The 27,025-nt window shown below is 48.6% G+C and overlaps 1 protein-coding gene across 2 annotated transcripts; it reads right to left on the minus strand.

The window, feature by feature from the left end:
* Window positions 1-2,555: 2,555 nt before the first annotated feature.
* Window positions 2,556-22,844, minus strand: DAPK3 (death associated protein kinase 3). Of its 2 annotated transcripts, none has more exons than XM_028520686.2 (9): window positions 22,817-22,844; window positions 21,634-21,789; window positions 14,639-14,999; window positions 14,205-14,334; window positions 13,802-13,850; window positions 12,917-12,943; window positions 6,752-6,904; window positions 5,550-5,595; window positions 2,556-4,855 (listed from the first exon to the last, which is right to left on the minus strand). In XM_028520686.2, the coding sequence occupies exons 2-9, from the start codon at window positions 21,693-21,695 to the stop codon at window positions 4,319-4,321; spliced, it is 1,365 nt and encodes a 454-aa protein (XP_028376487.1). In that variant the 5' UTR covers window positions 21,696-21,789; window positions 22,817-22,844; the 3' UTR covers window positions 2,556-4,318. The 2 variants fall into 2 exon arrangements, with proteins under 2 accessions (XP_028376487.1, XP_028376485.1); XM_028520684.2 differs by lacking the exon at window positions 22,817-22,844 and adding an exon at window positions 22,736-22,812.
* Between the last annotated feature and the right edge of the window lie 4,181 nt (window positions 22,845-27,025).

A 27,025-nucleotide genomic window follows, 5' to 3' on the forward strand; every position in this document is an offset into this window, starting at 1 on the left:
TGTTGGTTAAAACTGTCTCGGCCACCGACCGGCAGTGACCGCGGAATGCCGCAGGTGGCTCATCGAAACACGAGAAAAACATACAGACGGACAGTCGAGTCCTTTGAAGAAATAGGGACAAAACGGCCACTCTAGTGGAGAGTGCCCCGTTCTCCTGCCCAAGCAGTCTTTTATTGGGTTCGTTTACACAGGAATTCAGGTAAAGCTCATTAATCATTGCCAGGAAGTAAGGATCAAACAATAGATAACAAAGAACTCTGAGAGCCTATTTCTAGTCAGGGTCAGGTAGCTTAAGAGCTGTAAAACTTTGAGGAACAAACTTACTTCTTGCTGGGACCCTTCTCATTTCATTGAGAGCATTCTAAACCAAGCAGGTTTCACAGGATTTTACATATTCTTTCTTAGGCATGATCGTCCGGGTAACCTGCCCTTTCCAGCACAGGGCTGCACCACCCTCTGTCATTGTTTCAGGCTTAGGTGAAGCAAGGGAAGTAAGGCAGCCAAGAGATTAGGAGATTTTCTCGCAGACAATGAGGACTCAGGCTTTGTCAAAGCAGAGGGGTGAGGGTCCATCACCCCCTTTTGCTGTAGCCCCCAAAGTCCTTCCTTGGGGGCTTCCCACGTAATTGTGCCTGTCTTAGATTGTTTCCCCCTTGGGGAATCTTACCCGTCATTGGCTAACTGACCAAGCATTGGGGGCCAGACAGGGTGAAGTAAAAGGAGCAGAAGTGGTGCTTCTGCCAGGGAGATAAGCTTTGTCTCCTTAGTGGCTTACGGTCCAAGGTCACTCCCTCAGCCTTAGCTTTGGTGGGGGTTACAGCTGATACCAGGCAGGGCAGTTCCCAACATAGAACCTGCCACTAGGCCAGACCATTCTCAAGGGAGTGAACAGCAGGAGGCAGGGGTCCTTGGGGGACATCTCAGAGTCTGCCTGCTGCAGTCCTGATGAATAACAGTGTACTAGCCCAGCAGGCTTTGCAGTGGGCGGTGCTATTTGCTAAGTGCTTATATGGGCCAGACACTCTGGTGAGGTGCTTTATGACCCCATGGTGGCTCCCTATGCCCTTCACTGGCAGACTGAGTAAACTGAGGCTGCACTGAGCCAAGCCACTGAAGATAACCCACCCAGATCAAGAGAGTGATGCAGAAATCATCTCCAGAGCAAGGTACTGCCCGCCAGCCCCTGAAAGACGCTGCAGATTGAGCACTGCATCATGGTGGACCCTGCATACTGAATCCAAGCAAATTTTGGTTTCTACCCAGTCTTAATCAGAAAGGCTGGATGGGTGAATACCTCTCCTCCCCCCTTGACAGACATGGTCTCCCAGCATCTGACATACTGCCCAGAATGCAGTGGGACTTAGCAAATTGTGGCTGGATAAATGCCGCTTACCAGTCCCCTGAGGAACTTGAGTCCCTGGGTAATTACTCACCTTGGGGTCTGGAGTCCCTCTGGCACTATCACAGAAGTTCCTGCATTTCCACGGAGGCAGGTGACACCTGCAGACTATGGCCTATTGATTTTCCACAAATTATACACACCCGGGTATCCCTTTTCCACCATGCGCTGCCTCTTGAAGTCTGGGCATTTGCTGCTCAGAGCCTGGTCTTGCAGCCCCGAGGGACCTAACAGGCAGGTACCATGTGCAGGCCACACTGGGTCCTGGGCTGGACAAACCAGCGCTAAAAGACAGGCGTGAACCGACTGGAGAAACCTAAGTCTGAGAACTCGATGAGCTGCAATGTATTGGAATTTTAAAAGTGGAAGTTGCCCTGGCTCCGAGGATGAGCACCAGACTGGGAACAGTAAGGTCACCGACATGGTTCCCGGTTAGGACGCATGCCTGGGTTGTGGGCCAGGTCCCCGGTGAGGATGTGTGCAGAAGGTGACTGCTCTCACATCAATGTTCCCACTTCCTCCCTCCCTTCCCCTCTAATAAACAAATAATATCTGTTTAAAAAGTGTAAGTTGTTGACCAAAAGAGAGATAAAAAAGGAATAATTTCATAGTTATTCAATATTTAAAAGTATAAAACAAAAACAAGGAGAAACGTGGCCCTTGGTATAATGAATGAATCAACAGAAAGGGGACCGAGGGCTGCCAAAGGCTTGGAACCTCAGCTCCTGGGAAGAATTTAAAGGTCATAAGACCCCTCCCTCGGGCCACATTTCATACCCGGAGGCTGTGCCGAGCAGCAGCGGGACCAGCAAGGGTGCGTCCCTCTGGGCCAGGGCGGCCTCTGACCTGGGCCCGTGCACCAGTGCCTGGAGCATGGCAGGGGAGCCCACACCTGGCCTCGCAGTGCAGCGTCTCAGGAGCTGTGAGGGACGGAAACCCCTCTGAGTCCATACTTCCATCTCACTGCAACAACGGAACAGTCCAGCTGAGCCCCAAGACTGGGGCACCCTCTGATGTCACACCCCAGGTTTGCCCTCCTCCTCCCCAAGGAGCACCAGGGCAGGCAGCAGACCGAGGAGACAGGGTCCAGACAAGCCATGGCACCAGGTGACCCAAGGCTGGCTGCCCCACCAGACCCAAGCACAGACTACAGCTAGATGTTAGAATTGGGGCTTTATTTTCTTTGGTTCATGGCAGGCATAAACTTGCAGAGACGGCATACACTATGCAACAGCTTGTCGGGGAGGTACAGGGGGTCCCACCCCAGCCCAGGAGACAGACCTGCAAACAGTGTGAAGATCCCTCCACCAGTGCCTCAGCCCTGGCAGTGTCCTGGTAGGGGGAGCCCTGGCCAGCAGCCTCAGCAAGAATACAAGTCTCACCTGCCTAGTACCTTCCTGCACTTGGCCAGGCTGGGGGTGAAGGCTCTATACAGGTGTCACTCACTTAACCTAACCTGCAGCAGAGAATTCCCGGCTCAGTGTGGCCACCTGATAGGGACCCACATTTTGTTGAAGCCTGAACATTACTTAGTGCACTTTGCTCAGGTGGTACAAGGTCCTGCTCAAGGGCAGCCCCTAGTGGCACACGGCAGCACTGCCCACTGCAACCCACTCCAGACCCTGCACTGGTCCAGGGTTTCTAGTCATATACACTTGGGAACCAGCACAGGCAGTCAGTCAAATGGACTTCTCCCTGCACAGGGTAGCCTGGAGTCTGGGGGGCTCTCTGAGAAGGATGCTTGGCCCATGAGCCTTTTGTGACTACTCCATGTAGTCTCCACCAAGAGATGCTGGAGCCCTAACACTTCAAAAGGCAGCAGTGGAGGAGTGAGGCTGGGGCTGGAGGGGCAGGGCTGGATACCGAGGCAGTGGAGGACCCCACTGGTGGCCTCGGCACTTCAGGGACTATGTGTCACGAGATGCCTGCACCTGGCGTCATGAGGGAGCAGAAAGGGGATGACTCCACAGCCTGCTCCAATGGGGAGGGCTGCAGGTGGACAGCGGCTCTTTCCTCCTGTCGCCAGCCCCCAGCCCCCTGCAGACCTGTTTTACCCAGTGCCCAAGGGACTTCTGGGCCTCAGGAAAGAGAGAGAAACTCAGCTTTTGCAGATGTTTCCTTTACTGTGTCCTGGCAACATGCTTAGCCACAGGCCCCCCCCACCCCCACACTGCCTCCAGACCGACGCCTCCTTGAGGGCTGGATCATCTCCTTGCCTCTGGCCATGGTGCCCAGTTCAGGGCCTGGGGTGCCCTAGCAAGGAACTGGGGAGAGCAGGGCTCAGAGGCCCCTTCTACCACTGACCCTGCAGGAGCTACCGCCATCTCTAGAAGAGGAGGGGCCAGTGTCCAGCAGAGGCCCCTCCAATTCCAAGCCCTGGGGCAAGCAGGGGCCCTCAGAAACCCTCCCCGAGGCTGCGTGTGCTTGAACGGGCAGGGAGGGCCTGAGAGTGCTGCCCAGGCCCTGCTCCAAGTTCTCTGACTGCCCTTCAGCCCCCTGACCCAGGACATGAAGGCTGCCGTCCTGCCACTGGGCCAGGCATGAAGCATCTGTGTCCACCATGGCCAGTTCCATCATGGAGGTACCAACCCCTTGCAGAGAGCTCATGGAGTTCTGGAGGTAACACTAGCCCAGAAGCACCCCCCAGCCCCCACCAGTCACCACTGTTGAGAGAATGAGAGAGGCTGAGCCAGAGGGAAGACGGACTGTGCGGTGGAGACCCAGGTCCTGCCAAACCCCTCCCCTCAGCAGGGAATCCCTGGGCCCCAGGGAGCATGTCCCAGTCCAGCCTCTTCCCACCTCAGCCCCAGCCCAGGAACTCTCTAGGGCCAGGTAAGGGTGACAGAAGGGCCTGGCCCCAGGGCTGTCGAGGGAACACCCACTACCAGAACCCTCTGGGCCAACCCACCCTGGGCAGCCCTAGCGGAGGCCACATTCCACCCCCTGAAGCTTCTCCTGCTCCAGGGCACGCACTAGATCCTGCACAAACCGCATCTCAGAGGCCACCTGCTTAGCCAGGGCCTCGTAGCGGTTCTCCAGGCGGCTGAAGCGGCGCTTGAGCCCACTGGCCCCCAGCAGAGCGCCCTTGGCCTCCTCCTGAGCCTGCCGCTGGAGCGCCTCGGTCTTGTGCAGCTCCTGCCGCAGCCGTCGGAGGTCTTGGCCAATGCTCTCATTCTCCTCCCTGTACCAGGCCTCCTTCTCCTCATAGATAGCTGTCAGCGCCTCAATGTCCTCGTGGAACTGCCGCCGGCTGTGCTCCAGTCCGCGCAGGCCCTCCTCGGCCGCTGCCACCTCCTCCAGCACCTTGGAGAAACGCTCGAAGTTGATGTAGGTATTGTTGGGGGGCATGCTTGAGTGAGACTTGATGGTGTACTCCTTGAGACGGGCCGTCTTCAGGCGCCGTCGCTCCGGCTTGCGGCCGCTGTCTTCCCGCCGCACATTCCGCCGCCGGATTGCCTGCAGGAGAGAGGACACAGCCTGGAACAGCGGGCAGGTGGTAGACCACCGAGAGCCATATCTGGCCATTCATTTGCTTTTGTAAATAAAGTTTTATTGGCACAGATGTGCCTATTTGCATAAGACGGTCCTGATGTGTTGCTGCTACAACGGCAGAGCTGAGTATTGATGCCAGGGACCATAGAGCCAAGAATATTGTCTGACTGGCCCTTTAAAGAAGGCTGCCCCCATGACCGGTATGGCTCAGTGGGTTAGGAAATGTTCTGTGAAACAAAATGTCACTGGTACGATTCTGTCAGTGTACACGCCTGGGTTGAGGGCCAGGTCCCCAGTGGGGGGCACTTGAGACGCAACTACACACTGATGTTTCTCTCCCACTCTTTCTCTCTCCCTTCCCCTCTCTCTAAAAATAAATAAATAAAATCTTTAAAAAATAATAATAATAATAAATAAACACAAATAAAAAACCAGTAAAGAAGGCTGCCAACTCTGGCCTAGAGGTGATCCTTCTGAAAGTTCCTGTGAGAGGAAGCCCTGCTGCATGTGCAGAAGGACTGAAGGCTCCAGGGATGCCTCGGTCAGAGGGCCCCGACACCACCTCAGGGAGCACCCCACCCCCACCACCCAGGCCCACAGCTCTGGGGACCCTCCCTGGATGCTGAGGGCTTGTCAGTGGGAGCAGCCCCCGCCTCACCTTGATCCAGGAGTGCTCCAGGCTCTGGGAGATAGTCATCCTCCTCCTGGAAGAGCCCCCGCCCCCGGCAAGCCCTGGTTAGTCACACGTGTGCCACCTGCAACACCCACCCCAAAACGAGCAGAGGGCGGGGAAGGGGTTTTCCAGGCTCTCCCCGCCACAGTTCCACTCTCAGCACCCCACCAGCGGTTCACTCAGATACCTGCCCCTGAGGACCCCCAGCCTCTAAAGCCACCCTCCAGCCTGGAAGCAAGTCCCTGAAATGACACACACACGATCCAGAGCATCCACTCTGCTCAGACAACCACAAGGCACCTTTGGGGGGACAGGCTCTGGGGTTTCCATGTTCCCTGAGAGGTTTTGTTAACAGGGTCAAGATCTAATGCTAGGGTCACACAACTCAGGCACCCACAGGCGGGCAACACCAGTGTGGCTCAGTTGGTTAGAATGCTGTCCCACCACATGCAAGGTCGCTGGTTCCATTCCCAGTCAGGGCACGAGCCTGGGTTGCAGGTTTGGTCCCCAGCTGGGGCACTTAGGAGAGGCAACAAATCAAAGTTTCTCTCCCGCATTAATGTTTCTTTCCCTCTTTGTCCATCCCTTCCCTCTCTCTAAAAATAAATAAATAAATAAAATCTTAAAAAAAAAAATGGGCAGCACAGACCGGGGGGAGAGGGCTGTGGCCCAGAGGGCACCTCCCATGCACAGAGGCTCTGTGATGCTAGGACTCTGAGAATTTTTTTCAAAAAAAAAAAAAAAGGTAGCAATGTGGAATTTTATATAAAATCTCAATATTTAAAGTTGGCAACAGCCCTGGCCAACTAGCTCAGTTGATCAGCGTGTCATCCAGACACACCAAGGTTGCAGGTTCAATCCCCAGTCAGGGCACACGCAAGAATCAACCAATGAATACATAAATGAGTGGAGCAATAAATCATTGTTTTCTCACTCTCTTCCTTCCTCTCTCTCTCGCAAATCAATTTTTAAAAAAAGTTGGCAACAAATTAAAAGTTTCTTGAGACACAGTATGGGCCAACTTAAGCCATTCATTACTGTCTCCGGCCCAAAGTAGAAGCCAGTTATGGGGAGGTGGTGGTTTAGAGGGCTGTCTTCTCAGCCACACTGCCCATTCCAGGGAGACTCATTCAGCTTTCCCTGCAAGGTTGCCCCCTGCCCCCTCTGGCCGGCCTGTGCTTACTTACTTGGGGTCCTTGACAAGCAGCCGGCGGATAAAGTCCTTGGCCAGCTCGCTGGTATTGCTGAAGTACTCCTCATCAAAGTCGTAGTTCACGGCGGAGATGTTAGTCAGGGTCTCCTGCTTGGTCTCCCCCAGGAATGGGGACGCGCCACTCAAACTGAAAGACCAATGTGGGGCTCAGTATCCCCTGCGCTGGCTCCCTCACCAGGCTGCCGCCTGGGCCACCACCGAACTCTGCGGAGCCCACGAAGGGGCCACACGACGAGGCGGGTGGACTCTGGGCCCAGCCACGTGACGCAAGCATTCCCCTGGAGCCTCCAACCAGCCACCCACTGGCTCCCAGCCAGAAGGCAATAAGCTGTCATCGCTCAGCTAGATAAGCACTAAAACCAGTGGACAAAAATCCTCGTGAAAACTCAAAGTGTCTACGGAGACACATAGTCTCAAAGCATCTCCCCCAGAATATTTGGTGATTCTGGAGGAAACACCGGTCACTTTCCGGGGGAATCCTGGCTGATAACACCTAGCACACAGTCAAGACGCACATCACTGGTGATGACACCCGCGTCACCTACTGCCCTGATACTCTGCACCGAGTGGGCCACACCACCACCCCTGTGGGGCTCTGAGCACTTGACACTGTGACTTATAGTGGGGAATATTTATTTGGTTTTCAACCCAGTCCTAGGGCATATGGTTCCCAAAGCCCTTGGAATTTCCTAAAACAAGAGCTAAAAAGGTGAGAGCATCTTTTGTTGTAATATTCTTGTCCTCAGTTCTTGAAATGGCTCCACAGAAGATAAAAGAAGCATCCTTTATAACTCATAACAAGCCCCTTCTGACCTCAGAGTTCATGCTAATAAGGTGTCCTAAGGATAGCACCTAAGGATAGGAGGCTGGTCGCCTAGGGAGCCAGCAGTGGAACTGGGGGGTTGGAACCGTTACCCTCAGCCCTGATCTCCAGGGAGGGGAGAGGAGCCAGAGGTTGAGTTAATTACTGATGATCAAAGGTTTAATCAATTGTGCCTACCTGATGGAATTTCCATAAAAGTCCCTAAAGTAGGGGGTCTGAAGAGCTCCCAGGTGGGTGAGCGCATCCTCGAGCTAAGAGGGACGTGCTCCCCGAATTCCACAGGGACACAACCCCCGGCACCCAGCTCCTGCCCAGCCCTTGCCTCAGGAACCCTTCACCTGCTGTTTATTTGCATCCTTTATCACCTCCTTTGTTATAAGCTGGTAAACCTAAGGCAGTGTTTCCTAAGTTCTAGTGAATTATCACACCCGAGGTGGGGGTTGCAGGAAAACTCCAATTGACAGTCAGTGGGTCAGAAGGATAGACAACGAGCTGGACTTGCAACTGACATCTGAACACAGGACAGTCTCATGGGTCTGAGCATTTCACCTGCGGCATCTGACGACATCTTCAGTGCAGGACACCCTGCTGGTGTCACAGACAATTGCTTGGCATGGAGAGAAATCTGCACACACTGGTGGCCAGCAGGCACAGAAGCATTGAGAGGAGCATAGCAAGGAAAAGGAACTACGTTTCTCTCCCCAGGGCAGAAAGGCACAGCCCATCCAATAATGAGCAAAGCTCGGACCTGTAACGAGGGATGTTCTAAAACATCCCTGACCCATACTCTTCAAGAACATCTACTTTCAACTTCAAGTTTACCAACATTCACATCACGGAGGTGCCATTAGGAGAAGAGAGAGAGCAAGAAATTGAAAACTTATTTGAAAAAATGACGAAACACTTCCCTAACCTGGTGAAGGAAATAGACATGCATGTCCAGGAAGAGCAGAGAGTCCCAAACAAGATGAGCCCAAAGAGGCCAAAGGACCAAGTGTGGACCAAGACACATCATAATTAAAATGCCAAAGGTTAAAGACAAAAAGAGAATCTTAAAGGCAGCAAGAGAAAACCAGTTAGTAACCTGCAAGGGAGCACGCATGAGTCTTCCAGCTGATTCCCAACAGAAACTTTGCCAGCCAGAGGGATTGGCATGAAACATTCAAAGTGATGAAAAGCAAGAACCTATAACCAAGGTTGCTCTACCCAGCAAAACTATGGCTTAGAATCAAAGAACAGGTGAAGACCTTCCCAGACAAGAAAAAGCTAAGGAAGTTCATCACCACCAAACCAGTATTATAAAAAATGTTAAAGCATCTTCTAAGAAGATAAAGAAGAAAAGATAAAAAATATGAATAGTAAGGCCCTGGCAGGATAGCTCAGTAGATTTGAGTGTCATCCTGATATGCCAATGTTGTGAGTTTGATCCCTGGTCTAGGCACACATAAGAACCAACCAATGAGGACTTGCGGCCAAGATGGAGGCGTAGGTAGACACACCGTGCTTCCTCACATAACCTAAATAAGGACAAAAATTTAGAAACAAAATAACAACTAGTACTGACAGAAAATTGAACTGTATGGAAGTCCTGTGACCAAGGAGTTAAAGTAGACACATTCATCCAGACCGGCAGGAGGGGCGGAGGGGCGGTGTCGGGAGGTGGCGGGGGAGAGGTCACAGCAAAAAAAAAAAAAAAAAAAAAAAAAGTGGCAGCTGGCGGACAGGGCATGCAAAGCAGCAGCTAGCAGACCCCGGGCGCGCAGGTGGTGGCACAAGGCGGCAGCGGGAAGACCCAGTGAGGGAGGCAGATTGTGGAGGGGCTTGGTATGCAAAGTGGCTTGAGGAACTCGACAGTCCCACATTCATGTGCAGATAACCAGGCAAAATTGGGGAGCGAGACAGACCCCAAAACCCAAGGCTCCAGCACTCGGAAATAAAGCCCCAAAACACCAATTGAAAACACTGGTGGAGGCTGAGGTGCTGGGAGTAAGTCCCAGCCTCAGAGGAGAGTTTGTTGGAGAGACCCACAGGGTCCTAGAACATACACAGGCCCGCCCACCTGGGAATCAGCACCAGAAGGGCCCAATTTGCTTCAGGGAAGTGGGAGAAGTGACTGAAATCCAGCAGAGAGTGCAGCAAGGCCCCACTGTTCCCTCTCGGACCCCTGCCCCACAAATAGCATTACAACCCAGCAACATGGGTTGCCCCACCCTGGTGAACACCCAAGGCTCTGCCCCTCACCACGTAACAGGAGCATTAAGACAAAAAAAAAAATGGCCCAAATGAAAGAACAGATCAAAGCTCCAGAAAAAAATACAACTAAGCGACGAAGAGACAGCCAACCTATCAGACGCATAGTTCAAAACACTGGTAATCAGGATACTCACAGAATTGGTTGAATTTGGTCACAGATTAGATGAAAAAATGAAGGCTATGCTAGGTGAAATAAAGGAAAATGTACAGGGAACCAATAGTGATGGGAAGGAAACTGGGACTCAAATCAATGGAATGGACCAGAAGGAAGAAAGAAACAAACAGAAAAGAATAAAGAAACAATAATTCAAAAAAATAAGGAGAGCTTAGGAACCTCCAGGACATCTTTAAACATTCCAACGTCCAAATTATAGAGATACCAGAAAGAGAAGAGGAAGAACAACAAGTGGAAAAGTTATTTAAACAAATAATAAAGGAGAACTTCCCCAATCTGGCAAAGGAAATAGACTTCCAGGAAATCCAGGAAGCTCAGAGAGTCCCAAAGAAGGTGGACCCAAGGAGGAACACACCAAGGCACATCATAGTTACATTAGCCAAGATTAAAGATAAGGATAGAATCCTAAAAATGGTAAGAGATAAGGAGACACTAACCTACAAAGGAGTTCCCGTCAGACTGTCAACTGATTTCTCAAAAGAGACCTTGCAGGCAAGAAGGGGCTGGAAAGAAGTACTCCAAGTCATAAAAGGCAAGGACCTACATCCAAGATTGTTCTATCCAGCAAAGCTTTCATGTAGAATGGAAGGGCAGATAAAGTGCTTCTCAGATAAGGTCAAGTTAAAGGAGTTCATCATCACCAAGCCCTTATTATATGAAATGTTCAAGGGACTTATCTAAGAAAAAGAAGATAAAAAACATGTACAGTAAAATGACAGCAAACTCACAATTATTAACCATCACACTTAAAAAAACAAAAACAAACTAAGCAAACAACTAGAACAGGAAGAGAACCACAGAAATAGAGATCACATGGAGGGTTAGCAACAGGGGACTGGGAGGAGGAGAGGGGGAAAATGTACAGAGAATAAGTAGCATAGATGGTAGGTAGAAAATAGACAGGGGGAGGGTAAGAATAGATAGGGGGAGGTAGTATGGGAAATGTAGAAGCTAAAGAACTTCTAAGTATGACCCATGGACATGAACTAAAGGGGGGAATGTGGGTGGGAGAGGGTGTGCAGGGTGGAGGGGAGTGAAGGGGGGAAAATGGGACAACTAATAGTATAATCAATAAAATATATTTTAAAAAAAGAATCAACCAATGAATGCATAAATAAGTAGAACAACAAATTAATTTCTCTCTCTCCCTTCCTCTAAAAATCAATAAATTTTTAAGAATTTTAATTCAAAAAAAGAAATAATAAAATGGTAATAAACACATATCTATCAACAATTACTTTAAATGCAAATGAATTAAATGCTCCAATCAAAAGACCTACGGTGGCTGACCCTCACATATGGTGTCTACAAGAGACTAACTTCGTACTGAAAGACACACATAGCCTGAAAGTAAAGGAACGGAAACAGGTATTTCACGGAAATGAAAACAAACAAAAGGCTGGGCAGCAATACTTTCACCAGACAAAACAGACCTTCAAACTCTGGCTGCAACAAAAGACAAAGAAGGACACAGCAATTCCACTTCTGGGTATTTTTCTGAAGAAACCAAAACCACTAAGTCAAAAAGACATATACATCCATGGTTATTGCAGCATTATTTATGGTAGCCAGCTATAGAAGCAACCTAAGTGTCCACCAATAGATAAATAGATAAGGAAGTGGCGCATATATACAATGGAATAGGATTCAACCATAAAAAAGAATAAAACCTTGCCATCTGCAACATGGAGAGACCTAGAGGGTATTGTGCAGAGTAAAATAAGTCAGACAGAAAAGGAGAGATGCCATATGATTTCACTTATGTGTGGAATCTAAAAAACAAAACAAGCAAGCAGAGCAGACACAGACTCACAGAGAAAGAGAACATTCTGGCGGTTTCCAGATGGGAGGACAGGCGAAACAGGGGAGGGGATCAAGAAGTACAGACTGGCGGTTACAGAACAGTCACGGGGATGTAAAGTGCAGCAAAGGGAATACAGTCAATGATACTGTAAAAACTGTGTATGGTGTCAGATGGGTACTACATTTATTGGGACGATCACTTTGCAAGTTATATAAATGTCTAATGACAGGTCTGTATATCTGAAACTAACACAACATTGTATATCAACTGTAAATTAAAAATTTTTTTAATTTAAAATTCTTTTAAATTTAAAAATTAAAAAGGAGCATCCAGGTTATGACAGACGAGGAAAGGCAAAGGAACACCCTGGCCAGGAGGAGGATGGGCGCAACGCTGGCTGGGGCCCTGGTCCAGAGAGACAACATGGCGGAAAAACTGGTGGCGTCAGAACAACCTGGGGACTCACTGTGCTTGCTCATGTTGTAAGTTAATTTCTCAGTGTTGACAAATGCTGTTTGTACATCATGTTACAGGGCCACAGAGCTCTATGCTGTTTCTGCCACTCTTCTGAGAGTCTAAATTTACTTCAAAATATAAGAAAAACCCCTAAAGCTATTAAAATCCCACCTCCCCAAACCTTCAGGTGTCGGATTGCTATCCATTTGGCAGACAAGGCAGTGAAGAAAGGAGGGAACACACCTGACGCAGGAAGAGACAGGGCACAGTCCAAATCAAGGTCAAGTCCTCTTTTCACAAAGAAAGGGGTCAGCTGCAGGCCAGCGGACTAAGAGGGGGCACACATCCTGTCCCAGCACAGGGTCCCATGTGACCTCTAGGAGGGTGCCATGCCTTCTGAACTATCCAGAAGTTGGAGGCAGGCACCACACTGTCTCTCCTATATAAATTCACTCACTCACTCACTCATGCATCCACACAGAGCTTGCTGGGCACCTTGACGGGTCGGAGTGCTGGGGGTCCCACACTCTCGGTCACTGTTCCTGCATGAATGCCTCCCTCCCTGCCCACGTTCCTGACTAGGCAGGGGCCTGGGCAGGGTGAAAGGAAGAGCTGACTGGGTACTCACAGGATGTAGGTGATGACGCCGATGCTCCTGGAAGAGAACACAAGAGGAAGGTCAGCTCAGCCGCCGGTACAGCACCCTGCCTCCTCCACAGAGCGGGGGCCCTGAGCCCACACCGGGAAGCTACATGCCCAAAGCTCTTGGGCCAGGAGGGCAGCAGACATGTCAGCCCGCTCCCCTACTCTTGTCCTGGGGGTTTCAAATCTGGGCATTTAAACACCTCTTGCCCTGACTGGTGTGGCTCAGTGTGTTTGGGCATCATTCTGCAAACCGAAAGGTCGCTGGTTCAGTTCCTAGTCAGGACACACACCTGGGTTGCAGGCCAGGTCCCCAGTTGGTTGAGGGGCACGGGAGAGGCAACCAATAAGTGTTTCTCTCACACATCAATGTTTCTCTCCCTCTCTTTCTCTCCACTCCCCCTCTAAAAATAAATAAATAAAATCTTAAAGAAAAAACCCAACACCTCTGGCCACACCCTCCTGTCAAGCTCAAAGGAGCCAGAGTGGGGGCAGGGCAGACGGCACTATGGCCTCATATACCGTGCAGTCTGGGATCTGCTACAGGGCCTGCGGGGCTGGCAAACTCTTTTCACACAGGGTCAGACAGCAATTATTTCAGGCTTTATGGGCCACTCATGGTCTGTCATGTATTTGTGTGTTTTGCTTTGAACACCTCTTAGAAAAAACAAGGCCACCACTCCCAGCTCCTAGGTCTGCTCTGGCCAGTGGGCTGCAATTTGCTGTCCTGCCCATGCCCCACGGCACATCACCACAGGATGGGCTATGCTCAAGCCCACAAGTCCTGGAGATGACCAGGGGGATGGGTTTCCTGAGAAGCAGGTATGTACACTGGACTCAAAACTGGGCAGTCCGGCTACCCCCAACTCACCACATGTCTGCCTCCAGTCCCAGGGGTTCATAGTTGACAATCTCAGGAGCTGCGGAGACAGGGAGACAGGAGGCGCAGGGTCAGAAGCTGGTTGCATCTAAAGCCACACTGGGGACTTAGCCAGGAGTAGCAGCACAGCACCTGCCAGCCCCTGACCCCAGAAGATAACTGTGGTTACTCGGACAGACACCTACAACACAGGCAAGGCCAGCTCTGGGGCAGAAAGGCTGGGATGGTGATAGCACCAAGCCCAGGTCTTGAGCTTTCCCTTGCCTGATGCCCGCACAGCTGAGGGTAGTGAGTCAGGCATCCAGGGGCTGGCCTGACTCACCCTATACTTCTAGAAACCCTTGAATGCCCCCTACCCAAACCCCAGTCCCTGACACACCAGACAGGGCCTTACCTACAAACTCTGGGGTGCCAAAGATGTTCTTGAACTCGTTCCCAGCCTCAATCTTATGAGCAATGCCAAAGTCAATGAGCTTGATCCGCGGGTTGGGCACATTCTTGTCCAGGAGCATGATGTTTTCTGGCTGGGGTGGAGGAGAGCAGGGCGGTGTGAGGGGGATCTGCTGTTTCTGTTGGCCTGGTGGCTCCAGGAACAGCATCTGGAATTCCCTAGGCAGCCCCACTCCCAAACCGTGGGGTGTGGGCAGGCTGATGCCATCCCAGGGGCCTGAACAAGTCTGTTCCTCAACTCCCAGAGCATCAACGTGTCCAGGGGATGTGCATTCTGTGCCCACAAAAGCAGAAGCCTCTCTTGGGCTGCCATCCTCACCTGCACCAGCCTGCCTGGCTGGTCCCAGGCTCCATCCCAAGGTTCCCAGTGGGGCTCACCTTGAGGTCAAAGTGGGCGATGCGCTTGGAGTGCAGGTAGTGGACTCCATCCAAGATCTGCTTAAGGAACTGCGTGGCCTCATCCTCTGTCAGTGACTCCTTCTCAGCCAGGAAATCAAAGAGCTCCCCGCCAGAGACCAGCTCCAAGATGAGCACCACGTCAGTCTTGTTCTCAAAGATGTCATGCAGGGTGATGATGTTGGGGTGCCTGATCTCCCGCAGGATGTTTACCTCCCGCTCGATCTCCTCCCGGCTGACCCCCCGCCGGCTGGATGACAGGCGGCGCTTCTTGATGAACTTGGCCGCATATTCCTTCCCAGTGCCCTTCTGCCGGCACTTCCGCACAATTGCAAACTGGCCACTGCAGGGGCAGAGGGGGTGGAAGGTGATCACAGCACCAAGAGGGGCCTAGGCCAGCCACCATCACTCCCCCAGCTCCCAGCGCCATGCAGATTTACCACCCCGACTGCATCCGAGATGCACCCGGTGGGTGTTGCTGCTATGTGAGTGCGGAGCAGCGCTGACACAATGGCTGCCCGGCATTTTTGCAACAGTAAACAAGCAAAAACAGCTCAGTGTTTACCAAGAGGGAACTGGAATCCATCATAGAAATAAATCCAGGGGAATTTTACACGATCACGAAAATGAATGAAGGCAACTCTCTAAGCCCAGTGAAAAAGCAAGCTGCAGAATGACACATACGATATCTTTTTGTTTAAAAAAGGTATATACTGTGTCCATAAATAGATAAACTTATGTACATATATGTAGGAAAAAAGGCCTGAAGAACATACACCAAGCTATAACAATGTCCCTCTCTGAGGAGTGGGGTTGAGGAAATAGGGGCAGCAAAGAGGGGTTCTTATTTACTTGATACAATTCTATACTAATTCAACTTTTTATAGTGTATTTCATCATTTTTTTTAACCTAAGAAAAAAGAAAGAAAGCACTAACTTCAAAAGAGCTTTTTGGGTGGCTCAGTTGATTAAGTGTCAAGCCATACACCAAAAGGTTGTGGGTTCAGGCCCTAACTGGTAGAGCTCAGTGGATTGAGCACAGGCTGCAAACCAAAGGGTCACCAGTTCGATTCCTAGTCAGGGCACATGCCTAGGTTGCAGGCCAGGTCCCCAGTAGGGGGCGCTCAAGAGGCAACCACACAGTGATGTTTCTCTCCCTCTCCTTCTCCTTCTCTTCCCCTCTAAAAATAAATAAAATCTTAAAAACAAAAAAGTTGTGGGTTTAATTCCTGGTCTCAGTACATATCTAGGTTGTGGGTTCAATCCCTAGTCAAGGGTGCATATGAGAGGCAACCAATTGATGTTTCTCTCTCACATCAATGTTTCTCTAAAATTAGTAATGTTCTTGGGTGAGGGTTTAAAAAAAACAGCTCCTTATTCAATAGGCAGAGTAAAAGAAATGCACATATTTTCAAAATAAGAGAGAAAAACCTTCACACTCGGCTGGTGGGAATAAAAATGGGAAAAGTCTGGTGGTTGCTCCGATGTTTAACACAAAATTATCATCTAATGCAGCACTGCCCCTCCTAGTACGCATCTAAGAGAAATGAAAACATGTGTCCACACAGAAACCTGCACACAAATGTTCAACACAGCATAATTCCCGACAGCCCAAAGGTGGAAACAACCCAAATGTCCATCCATCAACACATGAATGAACGTGGTCCCTCCATACAGGGGAACATTACGTGATCATGGACAGAAGTGAAGCTCTGCCCTGACTGGTATAGCTCAGTGGATTGAGTACCAGCCTGTGAACCAAAGGGTCACTGGTTTGATTCCCAGTCAGGGCACATGCCTGGGTTGCAGGCCAGGTCCCCAGTTGGGGGCATGTCAGAGGCAACAGATGTTTGTCTCATACATTGATCTTCCTCTCCCTCTCTTTCTTCTTCCCTTCCCCTCTCTGTAAAAGTAAATAAATAAAATATTTTTTAAAAATTAAAAAAGCATTGCAGGCTCATGGACAGGCTACACTACACTGAGCTTGGGACAGGTGTGGCCCACAGGGCGTAGTTTGCTGAGCCCACTTCAAGAGGTTATGTGGCCGTGCACCTAAATGGAGAGATCAAGTCCAAGACAGAAAGCACAAGTTCCAGGCAGGAAACTTGAACAAGGGACCACCAGAAGTCAAGGAAAAACAGGTATCTGACAGGTAACAGACAGTCAGGGAAATACAGCAAGACCACGTAGCCAGAGATGGGCCTTGGGGACAGGAAAGATCTCTGAAGTTGGTGGCAGCAGAGGATGGACAGCACAGTGAGAAACATATGAGTGAGGGGCATCTCTGCCAACCCGGCCGGGCTTTCAGAAAAGCTGAGGCAGTGGGGAGGACCAACTGGGTTTTCCGAGTAGGGGGACCTACCTATGGTGCGAGGACTACCTGCAGCTGGCAAGCATCTAAGCCACCATCCTCACCAGCGTCAAGGAACTAAGGTGCCCACAGTGGGCCATCACACACATGCTCTGCACACCATCAGGTGGTCAGAAGGTGGATGAAGTTCAAGGTGGGCAGATGGGGACCCCTCCATAGATGTCCATGTCCTAATCCATAGAACCTGTGAATGTGTCCTCAAGTGGCAAAAGGTACTTTGCAGGTGGACATAATGTCCCTGAAATGGGGATGATCCTGATTACCAGGGGGGCCCAGTGTCCTTGAAGGGTCCTCATAAGAGGAGGCAGGAGGGTCAGAGTCAGCAGGATGGAGAAGGCAGCACTGCTGGCTATGAGGATGGAGGAAGGGGCCACGAGCCAGGGATGCAGAGCCACCAGAAGCTGGAAAAGGCCAGAAACAATTCTCCCGGCAGCCCCCACAGGAACCAGCCCTGCAGATCCATTTCCACACCTGATTACCAAACCTTTAAGATAATTAACAAGTATTCGTCTAGGCCACTAAATTGTAGTGATTTGTTATAGCAGCAACAGGAAGCTCAAATGCTAACCCAAAAGCCAAGGGCACAGGTCAGATGAGACAGGTAAACAGTCACTGATTAGGTCATGCCCTGCCCCCCGAGTCTACCACAACAGTCCCCTAGCTACTGATGCTCCTGCCTCCCGTCTGAAATGCCTTCGCCCTCCCCACTACCAACATCCAAGCTCATTCTCCCAGGCCCACATTCCATCCCACAATGATACACTGATGACAATGGCAGCAAATGCCAAATATTCACCACATACTGGGGATGCTGGGCCAAGCCCTGGACATGTGGCCTAACTTTCAAATACAGAGGTTTTTTCTTTTAGCTGTATTCCAAACTAACAATAAAGACAACAAAGACAGCTCACAGGAACAGGTAAAAAGGAGCTGCTATTTCATCTTTAAAAAAAAAAAAACCAGCCCTGGCTGGTGTGGCTCAGTGGATTGAGTGCCAGCCTGTGAAAGGGTTGCCAGTTCAATTCCCAGTCAGGGCACGTGCCTGAGTTACAGGCCAGGTCCCAAGTAGGGGGTGCATGAGAGGCAATCACACACTGATGTTTCTCTCCCTCTCTTGTTCCTTCCCTTCCCCTTTCTCTAAAAATAATAAATAAAATGTTTTTAAAAAAAGAAGAAGAGATTAGGAAACAGACACACATAGGGAAAAGATAGCCCTCTATAAGATAAGAGGACAGACCTCAAAGGGAACCAACCCTGATGATACCTCCAGAACTGGGGGACGATAAATCTCTTGTTATTTCAGCCACCTAGTCTGTGGCACTTCGCATGGCAGCCTGAGCTGGCTAACACAGATGCACACACCACTGCATGACCTGGATGCCAGGGTAGAAGTCTACACACTCATCAACGCACAAATTAATTTATTACCAGAAACGATTTGATGTGAACTTGAATTAGGAAGAAAGAACCCCCTCACACTCAGGAAACTCCCTCCTCGTTCATTAAGCCCCATGGCTCCTGGGACGGGAAAATGTGGGCCTGCTTTACTCACAGTCCCTCTCACCGCAGTGATTCCTACAGCTAATTCCCTGAAGACAATCACTAGACTCAGGAAAGACAGATCTGCTCGGAACTATTCCAGTGCCATTCCTGCCTCTGAAGCAGAGAGCTTATTATGGTGGCCAACTGCAGTCGGGAAGGGAACACCTGCGGAGGCCGGTGTTTGGGGCATAAGGACACATTCACTTCCCAACACACAGGGTCTGTCTTCATCTGGACATCTGATGGGTCCATTACCAGGACCTCGGTGGAGGTGGCTGCCAGATAGGTGAAAGCCAGACGCCCACCTCTAGTTCCAGCATACCTGGGCTCTGGAGCCAGTGAGGCTTGGTCTCAAGATCTGAATCCTGCTTGGCCATTTACCGTCTGTGTGGCAGCCCTGGCACATGTGGCTCAGTTGGTGGGAGCATTGTCCTGTACACCAAAAGTTTGGGGTTCAATTCCTGGTTGCAGATACCTAAGGGCACGTACCTAGGTTGCAGGTTCGATCAGGGTGCCTATGAGAGGCAACCAATCGATGTGTCTCTCTCTCCCTTCCTCTCTCTCTAAAATAATAAACACAGTCTGTGTGGCCTTGAGCAAACTGCTTCCCTTCTCTGCCTCTGTTTCTTTATCTAAAATGGGGATAGTAATGGCACCTGACTTGCAGGTGCTTTAGTAGATAAATGGAAGTAATATAAAGATACTCTACCCCTGGCTAGTGTGGCTCAGTGGATTGAACACTGTCCTGAAAAACAAAGGGTCACCAGTTCGATTCCCAGTCAGGGCATATGTCTTGGTTGCAGGATAGGTCCTCAGTAAGGGGGCGCAGGAGAGGTGACCCATACATTGATGTTTCTCTTTCTCCCTCCATTCCCTTCTGTCTAAAAATAAATAAATAAAATCTTTTTAAAAATTTAAGAAAAAAAACTGTAGGACACAGATGTCCAAAGGACATCTATAATTTATACAAATTACAACACAGTACACACAGTGTTCTGTGACATTAATCCCTCATTTCATGTGTCTCTGAGAATGTTCCAGACCATACAGAGTGGTGCTGTCCAAGGTAGTAGTCCCTGAATATATGACAGCTGTCAAGCATGCCTACACTGAGACATGCTGTGAGGACACAGTACATACCAGATTTCAAAGACTTCATATAAAAAAAGTGATAAAATATTTCACTAATAATTTTATAGTGATTACAAACAAAATGATAATAGTTCATCTACCAGGTTAAATAAAATATATTATTAAAATTATTAAAATTGACACAGCTTTAAAATTTTCAATTAAATTTCAATAAATCTCCTATGTGGCTAACATTATACAAGTTGCCTGGCTATCTGGCAGTTTTAACAGCTGCATAACATTCCACCCATAGATGCAGGTTGCTGTAATGACCACTGAAGAGGCTTCCCATCTTTTGCTTAAATTTTTTTTTAAACTCCTGGCTGGTGTGGCTCAGTGGATTGAGCAAGGGCCTGTAAACCAAAGGGTCACCAGTTTGATTCCCAGAAAGGAACATGCCTGGGTTGCCAGCCAGGTCCCCAGTAGGGGCTGCATGAGAGGCAACCACACATTGATGTTTCTCTCCCTTTCTTTCTCCCTCCCTTCCCCTCTCTCTAAAAATAAATAAATAAAATCTTTTAAATAAATAAATAAATAAATAAAATCTTGTAAAAAATTTTTAACTATTTTTTCCTGATCACTTTCTTAAAAGATTTTTTTTTTTTTTTAGATAGAAGGGAAGGGAGGGAGAGAGGGAGAGAGATATCATGCGCAAGACAATCATGGATCTGTTGCCTCTTACACACTCCCCACTGGGGACCTGGCCTGAAACCCAGGCATGTGCCTTGAGCAGGAATCGAACTGGAGACCTTTCGGTTCTCAGGCCCACACTCAACCCACTAAGCCACACAAGCCACAGCTATTTTTTTAATTGATTGATTGTTTTTTTGAGAGAGAGAGAAACATCAATTCGTTGTTCCACTTATTTACACATTCATTGGCTGCTACTTGTATGTGCCCTGACTAAAGATCAAACATGCAATCTTGCTTGGCATGTTGGGAAGAAGCTCTAACTAACTGAGCTATCCAGCCAGAGCCACTCATATAAACTCTTTATTGCAAACATCCACATCCCTGCTCCTAGGTCATTGGTCCATGTGTGTATGTATTCCCAGTGAATTAATTCCTAACAGGGGAATTGGCGAGTTAAAGGTAATATACATAAGACATTTTGCAGATTTTTGCCAAACTACCCTCAGCAAGAGATCCTCATATTTTCAACGATAAAGTTTGAGATTTGGGGGATGGGGGGGGGTAGCAGGGGAGGCTGCATTCACTACCACTCTAAACAGGAAATTCCTAAAGGAGAGACTGCAGAATCCCAAAGGAGCATAAAACACTCTCTCAGCAAAGGCCTGATGCAGGGCTCAGTTATTTACATTCCATTCTGGTGACATCATGGGGCCTAGCCAGCAGCAAACTCACCAAATAAGGTTTCAGTCTTCATAAGAAAGAAAAGAAAGAAAGATGGTGCCTGGTTGGCCTGGTCTAGGGAGGGAAGGAGAACAAGCTCAGGGGAGGGTCCAAGGCCCAGCCAGGCAGGAAATCAGCTGTCTGGCTGGCAAGGGAAACCTCCCCTCTCTCCCATAAGAATGCTACACAATTGGCAGGAATGTGGGCCCAGACAGGAGACCTTCCCTGGAAATGTCAAAAGATGGGGAGATTTAAGTGCCTCTCATAAGAGAGGATAAAAGACAGCAGACCTGTACCAACAAAACTGGCTAATACCTATAAATGCCAGACACTGTGTTAGGTACCATTATGTGCTCAACTATGTTTCTTCCCAAAGGAAATACACAAAGGATGTCACAGCATGAACTCTCCGCTGGGATGTCTCATTCCAAAACCCAAACTCATTCTGCCACCACATACTCTGACTCACTCCTTCTTGGACAGTACGATAAAGAACGGGGGTGGGGGGAGGAGACACTGTCCCAAAAACCTTGAAGTGGCTTGCTCCCACCCTGGAGCCTTGTCATAGGGTCTTGCTCACCTGCCCAACTCCTCCCCCATCTCATAGTGGTCTTCCACATCTTCCTGCCTGAATGTGGACATGGTGGCTGTCTGCCTTCTGGCACCTTCTGCTCCAGTGAAAGCCCAGTGACTGCAGCCTGGGGACAGGACCTCAGGAAGTCCTCTTCCAGTCACCCTGGAGGAGACAGGGTAATAGGGAAGAAAGAGTGAGATGATAGCCATTATTCCTAGTAAACAATGCAACCTGCTCACCAAAAATAGGTTTCACATCACTCCAAGCAGAAGTTCCATGGTCCCTGGGAAGGGCACTTGCATTTAGCAGTCCTGGTACTTTCACATCTCATTTCATTTATACACCAAACAACCCAAAGGTCGGAGTTAGCCCTGCTATGCTACCTTGCCCCCATAACCCCCACCAGCCCCCACACATCTGGGGCCTCACACACTGCCCCAGCTTTTCTCTGCCTCTCCCTCCTAGGCTTCTCCCAGAACCCCCCACATTCCTGAAAATTCCCCCACATACTTCACACCCCAAACTCCCTCATTCTCTGCCCAACTTCCTAGTTCTAGCCTCAACACACTCCCGACTCCCTGCCCATCGGCAAGCTCAACCCTTCTTCAACCCCTCTTCATCTTTACCCATTCCCCTCACACCTGAACCAGTCTCTTAAGGCCCTCCTCAGAGTTGTACACCCTCCAATCTTGAAGTTCCCAAGAACTGGACAATGGCTTTCAAGCTCTTGCAAGCCCTTTACTCATTCTTACCTACCCCTGACTTTCACCGTCCTAGAAAGACTAACTTCTTTCCTCCTCTCAAAGGCTCCCCACCCCTGTCTCCCTCATCCCAAACAGGTCTCCGTAAAGGGCCAATGTGTTTCCTACATTGTCCTTCGTCCCCAACCTTCCCACAACCTCCAAGGCAGACTCCCGACAGGCCCCTTCGTAGACCCCCCACCCACCCCGTAAAGTCCCCGCTTAGGCGTCCCGGTGCCCGCCACGCCTTCGCAGGCCAGGGTCCAGACCCTTCTCCTTCTCGGTCATGCCAAGGATCCCCAAACTTCCTCCCCGATTCCCCCAAGCACCCCCACCCGCCACACACACACACACACACAGCCGCCGACCTCGGCGTGTTCAACAGAACACGCTCTTCACCACCCACAGTCCCGCACAGTCCCGCACCACGGATCTCCCTCTGCCAGGACCTGCGATGACGTCACCGCGTCCGACAGTTCCCTCCCGTGGAAGGAGGAGTCTACGGCCCATTGGTCAGCGCACCTGCCGCTCGTGACGCCCCGCCCTCTGCGGTCTTCCAGGCCTAGACCCTATGGCGTTCGGCCTTCCGTATCCGCTTCGCCATTGGCCTACAGGCTAACCCTCATGCTGCAGGTGATTGGCTACAATGGACGCCAGTCAAACTTACTTTTTCTTCTGACCCGGACCCTGAAGCTGGGAGGCGGGGTGCTGAAGTCCTGCATCCTGCTTCCTGCCTTTCTCAGGCGCAAAGTACACGAATCCAAGGCCCTAGCTCCGGTAATGGCAGCTACTAGGGTGGACCGGGACCATCGGGCTGCTTTAGTTCCTGAGCAGCAGTAAAATGTTACCCATGGTCCAAATACATCAATAAAAAATATATGAGGTCAGTCAAGTGCTGCCTTTTATGCTTGAGAATCCTTCTGTAACTCCTGTTTGTCTCAAAATACATGATAAAAATACCTAGCATTTACTGTGAGCCTTAGTATGTACCAATCAACAACCTGAGAAGATAAAATATATTAAAATTTCCCCTGTCCTACAGATGGGAAAACTGATACCCAGAGAAGCAACCCACCCAAAATCACATAGGCAGTAAATGGCAGAGCTGATGTTTCTTCCCAGATAGACCCAAAGCCAATGCTGAACCACCTCAGATACCATCAGACACAAGGTTTTGTGTTTTTTGACCTTGGCTTACTGCCCTAACATTTTGCCATTCTCCCTTGTCCACTCCACTCCAACTCTATTTGCCTTCTGACCTCAAACATTTCATTCCTACCCCAGGTCTTGGCATGAGCCGTTTCTTATGCCTGGAGATCGCCTTCCTCCCCTCGTCTAACTCCCCTGCACACTTCAGCACACAGCTACAGCAGCACCTTCTCCCATACCCAGTTTCCCTCTATTATTACATCTTCCATTCATACAGTACATTTCTTACAAGTAATGAACCAGTATTGACACATTTTTATTAAGCAAAATCCATGTTTATTCAGATTCCTGGTTTTTCCTGCCCTATTTCTGTCCCAGGATCCCACATGACATTAGTTGTCACATGTCCTTAGGTTCCTCTTGGCTGACAGTTTTCTCATTTCCCTGTTTTTGATGACTTTGACAGTTTTGAAGACTGGTCAGGTGTTTTGTAAGTTTCTCCTCAATTGGGATGTCTGATGTTTTTTCTCATTAGACTAGAGTGATGGGTCTTTAAAAGACCACAGGTAAAGTACCATTTTCATCACATCACATCCAGGGTCCATACTGTTAAATTGACTTATCACTGTTGATGTTGAACTTGGTCACCAGGCTCTAGATGTCTTTGTCAGATTTCTGCACTATGAAGTTACTTTATTCCCCCTCCCCTTCCACAGTTTTCTTTGGAAGAGTTGCTCATGCATAGCCCACACTTAATACAGATAAGGAACATCACTTTTACTTGGAAAAAACTGACAAATTGTGGTAATGCAGACTTGTGTATTTGGCAGGGATTTTCTTTAAAAAAAGATTTTATTTATTCTTTAGAGAGGGAAGGGAGAAAGAGAGAGAGAAACATCAATGTGCAGTTGTTGGGGGCCATGGCCTGCAACCCAGGTATGTGCCCTGACTGGGAATCAAACCTGCAACACTTTGGTTTGCAGCCCACACTCAATCCACTGAGCTACGCCAGGCAGGGCACGGATTTTCTTAAAAATGAACCATCTGAGCCTTGGCTGGGTGGCTCAGTTGGTTGAAGCATAGTCTTGTACCCTGAAAGGTTGTGGGTTTGATTCCCAGTCAGGGCACATATCTAGGTGGCAGGTTCCATCCTCAGTCGGGGTGCATGTGGGAGAGACCAATTGATGTTTCTCACTCTTGTCCCTCCCTCTCACTCTCAAAAAAAGGAAAAAAAAAAATCAGTAAAACATATTCTTGGGTCTGGGGTTAAAAAACAAAAGCTGCTTTTAAAAAAATAAACAAATTGAGCCTGTCACTTCAAGGATAACAACTGACAGTATTGTTTGGCAAGGGCAAAATTTGAGCTTTCAAGCAAAATATTAAAAATTTCAAAACCTGCCTTGGCTGGTGCAGCTCAGTGGATTGAGTGCCAGCTGTGGAACCAAGAGATCACTGGTTCGATTTCCAGTAAGGGCACATGCCTGGGTTGCAGGCCACGTCCCCAGTTGGAGGTGTGTGAAAGGCAACAGATCCACAATTCTCCAGTACATTGATGTTTCCCTCACTCTTTCTCCTTCTCTAAAAATAAAAATTTAAAAAGTGTTTTTTTTCAAAACCTGCTTAAGCTTCCTGATACTTCAACACTTTTCTGATTGAATTGTTACTAACAAATATGACTTTTCAATAGTTCCTAATGAAATGTGTCAGACATCTCAAGCAGCTGCAAACTTGGTTAACCAATGTTTCCAAATAGTCAACACTTGATGTTACAAAATTGTGCATGGGGAAAAGATCCACTCAGAGTGCAAGACGAACCAGTGGATTTTTAATAATATGCTCATTAATATGGTTTCAGATATCACATCATAATTAATCTTTAAGAAACTACCACTTGTTGCCCTCACTGATGTGGCCCAGTGGACTGAGTGCTGACCTGCAAACCAAAAGGTTGCTGGTTCAATTCCCAGACAGGGCACATGCCTGGGTTGTGGGCCAGGTCCCTGGTTATGGGTGCACACTTATGTTTCTCCCATTTCTCCATCTCTTACCCTCTAAAAATAAATCTTTAAGAAAGAAAAAATAAACTATCACTTGTTGAGTTTTGGTGCTATATCAAAGAGTATTCACAATAGTTTGAAAACAAATATTGAAACATTTCTGCCTTTTCAAGTATGGGATAACTGAGGGTAGGTTCTCTCCTTATAATTCAACCAAATCACAGTGGAGCAGATTTAATACAGAAGCAGATGAGACTCCAGCTACCTTCTAAGCCACACATTTCAGACTTGCAAAAATGTAGAACAATGTTATTCTCACTGCATTTTGTTTGAAAAATAGGTTTTCCCCCCTAAAAGTGTTAACATGTAATGGGTTTATCATATTTAAAATAATTACTATTTTTAAGTTTCTCAATTTTAATTTCCAAGTATGGTAAATATCAGTAGATATACCCACTTGAACAAAAGCTCTTTGGGGTCCCCAGTGTTTTGAGTATAGTGACCCTGACATCAAGAAAGTTGAGAATTGCTGACCTAGAGCAGCCACAAAATAACACAATTAAAGCCAGTAAATAAAATGCAACAAATATAGGTAGAAAGCAATACACACACATAACAGAACAATGCTTGGGTGTCGTTACACAAGACATGATGCTGTCAGGTGTCAGCTCCTATGAATAGAAATCACCACAAATGTGATGGCTATAAAAACCCTTCGACATGAAGAGGCTGTACTAATGATCCACATTTAAGTGGCACTGTCACCAGTTAATTTAGAACTGGTTAAAAATTCTAACCCAAATGCAGTTCAAACCTCTCTCAAACTAGTCACATCCCTGGCAAAATGACTACTCAAAATGTGCAAAATAAAATGCAGCGTGGTATCCTGGATTGGATCCTGAAACAGAAAAGGACAGTAGTGGAAAAAACAAGTAACTGTCATTTAATAGTAAGGTACCAATGTTTGTGAGGTCTGACAAATGCAGTGGTTAGGTAAAGATCTTATCTAACATCTTTGCAACTTTCCTGTAAGTACAAAATTATTCAAGTGTATTTTATAGTGTTAAGCAATGGTTGAGATAATGGCAAGAAATTCTCACCAATACCAATGATCTGGTGGGACTTTTTAAGGATGCCAGGGGTCCAGTGGCTGCACAACTCTGGGGCTGGGAGGGCTGTTTCATACCTTCTCGACATCCAAGACACCTGGTTCCTGCCTTGTAAATGCTGATGGCCTCCTGTCGCTTTTGACAACTCAGAATGCCCACCAAGGGGCACTATCACTGTTTTAGACTGTCTTAATACACTTGGGGTATTGCTTACCCAAAGACTTAGAAATTCTAATTAGATCTTGGTCTGGAATTAAATGTTTTAAAGTTAAAATAAAAATCTATCAAGTACCTATCAGGTTTTGTTATAACAAAAACAAACAGAACTTGAGTGGTTAAGTGTGTGGTTATTTGTAGCTTTTCTCATTGGACCATGACCTCCATGAAAACAGGGACAATTTAA

The sequence above is a fragment of the Phyllostomus discolor genome, chromosome 8 (assembly GCF_004126475.2).
Source record: "Phyllostomus discolor isolate MPI-MPIP mPhyDis1 chromosome 8, mPhyDis1.pri.v3, whole genome shotgun sequence".
NCBI classification, from domain to species: domain Eukaryota; kingdom Metazoa; phylum Chordata; class Mammalia; order Chiroptera; family Phyllostomidae; genus Phyllostomus; species Phyllostomus discolor.

Excerpts from the sequence above, each read along its gene's own strand:
- DAPK3 (XM_028520686.2), bottom strand. The coding sequence starts at position 21,695 with ATGTCCACATTCAGGCAGGAAGATGTGGAAGACCACTATGAGATGGGG. Across the intron at positions 13,851-14,204 it reads TGGCACCCCAGAGTTTGTAG|CTCCTGAGATTGTCAACTAT; the intron begins GTAAGGCCCTGT and ends CTGTCTCCGCAG. Across the intron at positions 5,596-6,751 it reads CTGCTTGTCAAGGACCCCAA|GAGGAGGATGACTATCTCCC; the intron begins GTAAGTAAGCAC and ends GGGCTCTTCCAG.